This window comes from Nicotiana sylvestris, chromosome 5, assembly GCF_000393655.2.
Source record: "Nicotiana sylvestris chromosome 5, ASM39365v2, whole genome shotgun sequence".
NCBI lineage: Eukaryota > Viridiplantae > Streptophyta > Magnoliopsida > Solanales > Solanaceae > Nicotiana > Nicotiana sylvestris.
In genome coordinates, this window is record NC_091061.1 from 141,638,386 (window position 1) to 141,646,142 (window position 7,757).

The window sequence follows — 7,757 nt, forward strand, 5'->3', positions numbered from 1 at the left end:
ATATTTTACTTTATTAAAGCTAAGTATCTTAGTTTGCCAGTTATATATACTTCAAAAATTGATCAAGATAATCTAATTTAAATAATTTAAAAAAATGTTTAAAGGAGTAACATATTTGTCAGTTTTTTGGGCATTTAATATACACAGCAACTTTTCATAACTGATATTGGGACTGAATCATGTGATAGTCACAAGAAAAACTACATTGTGATCAGACTAGAAAATTAATTAGTTTGATAAAAGGTGAAATCACAAGAAAGAAGAAAAAGGTAGTAGTTGTTGAAGTTGGGCTTGTGAATATGCATCTAAGGTGCACAATCCTCAACCACATCAATTCACCTTATTTTACAGATCTAAGAACTGTTTAAAAAAAACTGTAAATTCTATTTTCCTTGAAGACAGGACAAAAAAATATGAGATGTAGGTATCTAGGAACTGTAAATTCTATTGTATTGTATCATATTGTTATTTCAAATATAATGTTTATATTTATTATTACTTAAATTTTATTGTATCGTATTGTTAAATTCATTGTTATATATCAATCACTTTATGTAACGACCGATTTGATGTAATCGCGACATTACCTTGTATTCTTCTCTCATCTTACCCTTTTTAGTATTAAATATAGGCAAGAACTCCTGAAAAAGAAAAACACTATAGGAAAAAGAAAAAAGAAAACAAAATCTGAAGTCAACTTGTCTTAATTATGGAATAATACTTGAATTAATCTAGAAGAATCAATTATGCAAAATTCATAATCACCTAAATCCAAGGTCAACACTGTACATGGGATGCACTACCCCCTAATATTAATTAAATATAATCAGACTAGAAAGACTCGTTCCTTTAACAACCAACAAAGTCATAAAAACAAAAATCTTCTTCTTGGTCAATAAATAATTAAACTTCTATGTCTAATTAATATCCCATCTTCATATATAGAAATCACAAGCAAATTAGACAAAAAAGAGTAGACAAAACAAAGAGAAATGCAAAAACACAATGGCCACCCTTATCTGAAATTTTAATTTGCCTTTTGATCATGTTTTCCATTTAGTATCTTTTGAACCCTCCAGAAAAATATAGCTTTATAACAAAGTTTTGAAACAAAACTAAAGAGATTATTTCAAACTACAAAGTAACAGGTAGTTTCTTGAACATGTCTAAGCCACTAAGAAGCTTGATCAAAGTCATTGTTCTTGGTGATTGTGGGTGAGAATTTTCATTACCCTTTATTCATTTTATTTATAAAGATGCTTCTTTTCTTTTAATTTGTTTCCCTTTCCTTTTTGCTATTTCAAGCTATGTTGTTGGACTCTTCTAAAATGACATTAGGTGCGTGTTGGATCCTTCAAAAGTAGTGTCTTTTTTAGGATCCAACACGAGTGCTATAGCAATTTTGGAGAGTCTGAGCAACACAGATTTCAAGTATCCTTTTGCTAATATTCTTGAAACTGCATGGTTTTTGTTGTTATTCATCTGCTAACTGTTACTAACACTTTGATATGATTTGCATTCTCAGGGTGGGAAAGACATCTTTGGTGAATCAGTATCCACAACATTAGATAAACTTTTTATTTAACTTTGTTTATAGGCGGAGCCAGGATTTTTTTAATCGCACGATAATTCAGTTGATACTAGTTACCATGATGATTTTTTTTTTTCCTACAAATATATACTCCACATATTAAGGGGTTGCCTGATAAGGGGAGAGAGCATTTTCTCAAAGAGTGTTTTAGAGATGCAAAAATATAATGGACTAAAATTTTGAGCAAGGATTTTGCATATTTGTGTTTTCATTAACTGCAATTATAGATATGTTTTCAAGAAATTTAGACAGCAATACAAGGCGACAATTGGAGCTGATTTTGCTACTAAAGAACTAGAGATTGGTGAAAGAGTAGCCACCTTGCAAGTAAGTGATTACTGAAACATCAAAGGTTCTGTTTTTTTTTTTTTTCAATCCACCTGCACGTCTTGCTTTTACTGTTATATCGAGAGCTACTCCACGTATTGCTTTGACATAAAATAGTTTTTTTCCATTCCACCTATACGTCTTGTTTTTACTGTTATATCGAGAGTTACTCCACGTATTGCTTTGGCGTAAAATGGTTTGATTTTCTTTCAATCCACCTATACGTCTTATTTTTATCGTTATATCGGGAGTTACTCCACATATGCTTGATGTAAAACGGATAGTAAATTTGTTTTTGTCTTATGTTTTTTTTGGTAGATATGGGACACAGCAGGACAGGAAAGGTTTCATAGCCTTGGTGTTGCATTTTACAGAGGAGCAGATTGCTGCATTCTTGTTTATGATGTGAATGTGCCCAAGTCATTTGAGACTCTTCAACGTTGGCATGAAGAATTTATCAAACAGGTGAGTGATTTAATTATCATGAACTTTTTCTGATAGGCATTTTTACCTATCGGCCGCGGGTTAAAGCCGTGAAAGCAACCACTAATACTTGCATTAGGGTAGATTATCTATATCATACCCCTTGGGTACGGCCGTTATCCGAATCTTGTATAAATACGGGATACTTTGTACACCGAGCTGCCTTTTTAGTAGGCATTTTTTACATGGTTTCAAATAGTTACTCATTTTTTTTGTATGTGATTGATTTCAGGCTGACTTAACAGAGCCAGAAAAGTTTCCCTTTGTCTTGATTGGTAATAAAGTAGACTTGGAAGGTGGCAGCATTGAGACAGTAAGTTTTTGCTTCTCATCTCATCTTTGGTCAAACACATTTTATTCCCATTATATATGTTTTTTCTTAGAGTTTTACTTCTATATACACTGAAAGTGTTTTAAAAAAAAATTACACTAACAGGTCATCTAAAACATAATTAAAAATAACTTGCCTATAATAAGTAGAATTGATTATCTAGAAAACAAACTAAGTAACCTACTATAACAGGTTAAATTACAGTAATATTGTGAAATTTCTTTAAGATTTTACTTAAAGAATACTTGTATTGTTTACAGGTTTCAGAGAAGAAAGCCAAGGAATGGTGTGATTCAAGGGGAAATATACATTATTTTATGACCTCAGCGAAGGAAGATTACAATGTGGATGCGGCATTCTTGTGTGCTGCACAACTTGCCCTTGCTAACGAAGATGATCACAACATGTAAGTTACAAATTATTAGTGCTTATTATAATTTTATTATTTTTAAGCACTCATCAAGTTAACATTTAATTCGTTTGAGTGAGCTAATCTAGTCTGAGTAAAATTTTATCTACCCCAAAAGAATGACACGTTTTGGTTGAGTACAAAGGTTGATTCATCTAATTTTCGCGATAAATATAAACAGACGTTCATTTCTCTACTATTCGAAACAAGAAATATATATTTAGAAATTGTATATAAGATATTATTATAAATCTCAATTCTTTATAATTATGAAAATTAAAGCTCGTTTGTCTTAGTACTAACCCGTTGTCTAAGGCTCTATGAACCCTTTGCTTAAGGGTGGGCGGTCGGGCAATTCAGATTGAATATAAAAATTTTGGTTTGGATTTTCGGTTTTCGGATTGAAGAATTGACAATCCAAATCCAATCCAAATAAGCTCGGATTGGATCGGATTTTTTAAGTTCGGTTTCGGTTTGAATATTTTGGATTTTCTGTTTTAAGTTTGTAAGTTGAGATGTTTCATCTTTTTACAAAAATGAATATCCAAATGAAGTACGCATGTTAAATTGCTTGAAAAGTTCCTTATTCTTATCGCAATCATCCATAAAGTATTCAAGCGATATTAACACTGCTGATAAGATGTAGCAATAGTAAAACCATATCCAAATAGAAAGTATTTTGATAATAACATAGTAATTAAATATCTAATGGGTAGGGTGTTGAACTTATTACTACTGCCATATGGATAATGGACTAAATATAAAGTATAAAAATTTTGGATTTTCTGATATCCAAAAATTTGAAATACTAAATCCAATATCCAATTCAAAATCCAAAATTTTTAAAAATCCAATCCGTAATCTGAAAATCCAAACCAAAAATTCAAAAAATTAGCATTTGGTTTGGATTTAGGGTTTGGCCAGACTATGTCCATCCCTACCTTTGTCACATCTTGTAAAGTTGTTTTAATGTGTTTAACATTTTTTATTCCCTCAGCAGAAATGTCAAATTGGTTCATTTTAGTACACTAAGGTTTTTTTCTCTTTATCAAGCAACTTGTGAAATACTAAACAAAATATAGTAAACGAGCTAAAATCAGAGCTAATTAAATGATTATTAGAGGACTAATTCCTAGTTTAGGAAGACTCCTTCATTATTATTGTTATTGTAATTGTTATTCTTGTGTGTGTGTGGGGGGGGGGGGGGGTTATTTGGACATTTTTCTTGTTAAGTTACTGAATTACATCCTCTCTTCTTCTTTTTTCCAATATTATCGATCCCTTCATTTACTCCAGATGGCAGCCAGTAGTAGATGAAGATATGCCTTCACATTGGTGAGTACATCAAATAATATTGCAATGTAAATTAAACTAGAAAAATAAAGTTTTTTTTAAATGTCTTACCTCGTAATAAACTCTAATTGGTACTTAATTTTGGAATTATGTGGTTCTTTTTCTCATAAAATCGCAATTTCTTTTGTTAATATTAAACATCGTAATAGTAGGACTACTTTCCTACAATTAAACAAGAAAACTTTCAGATAAACGCTGCTTATTTTAATTTATATTAAAAGTTTTAATATTTTGCAGCCAACTCCAGAGAATACCAGAGTCTGTATCAGGAATTGAGCAGCAGAGAGGAGGGTGTGCATGCTAAATCTTCAAAATAGTAATGTCACACAGACATAACATCCTAATTAATTTGTTTGTTCTTCTATTCTTTATTGTTTTTAGATATTTGGTACGTTCATAGTTTTCTGCAACTGTATTATTTCTTACTTCCATAGAATTTCACTTTCTTTGATGGATAAAAAGTAAACTTTTCTAGATAAATTCGGCATACCTTTTCCTTTTATTTTTCTTAACATATTCCTAATAAATAATGGCAAATGCTTCGGTATTTCTGCATTTCGTCATTGCGTTTTCAACTAATATTTTTCCCCATGCTATTGTACCCAGTAAATTTAATTTGTTTTTTTATATTCTCAGTTTTATCTTGTTTTTTCATAATTTCTTTTGGGGTGAGCGTTGGATCCACGAAGAGGGAAGCCTACCTCTGTTTTTTTTTCTTTTTCGGCTTTTCACCCTGTGCCCAGTATCTATTTTGAGGCCCGACTAATTTGGATTTACACTGTCAAATTTGACTTTGGAGGTAAAGCACTTCTTGCTAAAGACAATTCCATACTCAGAATTCGAACCCGAAACTATAATTAAGGATTAAGGGATACTTACTACCCCTACCACTTTTGATGGCTGAAGCGTACATAACGGAGTTAGAGTGTCCAGCTATGCGTGCAGAATAGATTAATAAATTTAATGTTAATTGTTTCAATGGGGACATTTTGACTTGATTAATAGGTCTCAATTGTCACGTTTGTATTAAACGTAGGCACACACTATTTGAAACTATATAACAAACATAGATTGAATTTTCAAAAATAGCCTAATTTTTTTGTAAAAATGGAACTCCAATTCCAGATCTAGTCTTCGCGTTTGAATCATATCTTCACATTTTCTTTGAACTGTCCGTTATTTTCACTTTTACGTGGTTAGCTTGACGAATTCTCAAATAGAGCTAAACTCAAATGATTTCAATAATTTTGTAAATTTAATGAACTATATAGTGACAGTAATATACCTTCCTGTTTCACACTGTCATAAGGTAACTTTACTTAGATTACGGTAATATAGATAGAATCTCTCCCCTCTTAATCAAAGGTCCCGATAAGAGTGCATCATCCTTTAGTGGAACGTACAAGGGGCACAAATTCAATTAGTGGAAACCCCAATATATACACCTAGAGCCGTCAAAATAGGCTTGGCCCATGAGGCCAGCCCAATCCAGCCCGCTACTTAGGTAGGGTTCGGCTAGAATTTATTTAGGCTATTTATTAAAACTGAGGCTTATAAGTCTGGCCCAAGTCAGTCCACTGGCTCTTGAGGCTTAACCGAGGCTGGCCTGGGCCGGCCCGTGGGCCAACAATTAATTAAATTCAAATTAAATACTATTAAATATTTAAAAAAAATAAAAATTAAAAAAACTATTAACTATAATCCACATTCCCCAACCCTAAATTACTCATTTACCTTTCCATATCAACTAAAATTTAGATTTTTGACATGCATATAATATGACAAAATTAGTTTTTCTTTTGCTTAATTAGTAACGAACTCGAAAAGTCTTAGGTAACCAATAAAGTCTTTTCTCAAAAGAAAATATCACTTTAAGTGGCCAATGATCAGTTTGGATTACTTTAGTATATTATTATTATTTAAACTACTCTTCAATAGAGCTGTCAAAACGGGCCAGGCCAACCCAACCTAGCTCAAGCCTCGTGGTCTTTTAAATTTGGCGGGCTAGGACGGGCTGGCCCGCCATATGAATGGGCCTTAAAATGGCCAGCCCAACCCAACCCTAAGAGGGCTGCGGGTAGGGGTGTATATGGACCGGGTTGGTTCGGTTTTATCGGGTTTTCGGATTTTTTTTTTGTTACATGAATATTATTTCAATCTTTCTTTGTTAAAATTATAGATAAAGCTTTGATAAATGAATATATATTTAGTAAATATGGAAACATATTGACAAATATATGATCTATTAAAATATTCTAATGGGAGAATTTTTTAGTAACACATGATAGTTATTTTCTTAGTCGTCTAACAATAATTTTTCGTTAATTTACGCTTTCAAGGTTAATACATGAGAGGATCCCAAATATTTCTACATTTTCTAAAGAAAATTCACTATAAAGTCTTAAAAATATAAATAAAATTTATATATTTATATGTCGGTTTGGTTCGGATTTTTTTACTCAATACCAAACCAAATCAAACCAAATTTAATCAGGTTTTTTAATCGGTTTGGTTTAATTTTTCGATTTGGTGCGGTTTTCCAGTTCGGTTTGAACACCCCTAGCTGCGGGCTAGGGCGGGCCGGCCCTTCAATTTTTTTTAAAAAAAAAATTCTTTAAACCCTTAAATATTTTTTCGTGACATAGTCGATTAATCATGTAAACAACTTCTATTTGCTTAGAGCGTACAAAAATGTTGATATTTGATGAGGAATCTCATAATTGAAATGCAAATTCTCTATATCTCTTGCTCTTATTTTTTAAAGTTACATGAATATTTTCTTAATACCTTTCTTTCATTTTCCTCAGATTCAGAGATTATTTAATAAGTTTATATGCTGAGATTTTTTAATGTAGGATTAACATCATTTGTTGATTTTATCATTATAGTCCATAAAATTCTTGAAATTTGCTAGTGGTCAATTTTTTTTTTGTGTATTTAAAACTGATCTTTATCTATATTGAAGAATAGTTTAAATAGTAATAATATATTAAAGTAATACAAACTGATCATTGGCCACTTAAAGTAATATTTTCTTTTGAGAAAAGATTTTATTGGCTACCTAAGGCTTTTCGAGTTCGTTATTAATTAAGCAAAAGAAAAATTAATTTTGTCATATTACATGCATGTCAAAAATCTAAATTCTAGTTGATATGAAAAGGTAAATGAGCAATTTAGGGTTGGGGAATGGGGATTATAGTTAATAGTTTTTTTACTTTTTACTTTTTTAAAATATTAAATATTTAATAGTAATTAATTTGAAT

At 31.2% G+C, this 7,757-nt stretch overlaps 1 protein-coding gene across 1 annotated transcript; it reads left to right on the forward strand.

Annotated features, from left to right (window-relative positions):
- The first annotated feature begins 880 nt into the window (after nucleotides 1-880).
- Nucleotides 881-5,006, forward strand: LOC104248818 (ras-related protein Rab7-like). Its single transcript, XM_009805141.2, has 8 exons — nucleotides 881-1,215; nucleotides 1,526-1,552; nucleotides 1,819-1,918; nucleotides 2,237-2,383; nucleotides 2,634-2,714; nucleotides 2,993-3,138; nucleotides 4,438-4,476; nucleotides 4,732-5,006. Exons 1-8 carry the CDS (start codon nucleotides 1,163-1,165, stop codon nucleotides 4,796-4,798), a joined length of 660 nt encoding a protein of 219 aa, XP_009803443.1. The 5' UTR covers nucleotides 881-1,162; the 3' UTR covers nucleotides 4,799-5,006.
- Nucleotides 5,007-7,757: the final 2,751 nt, after the last annotated feature.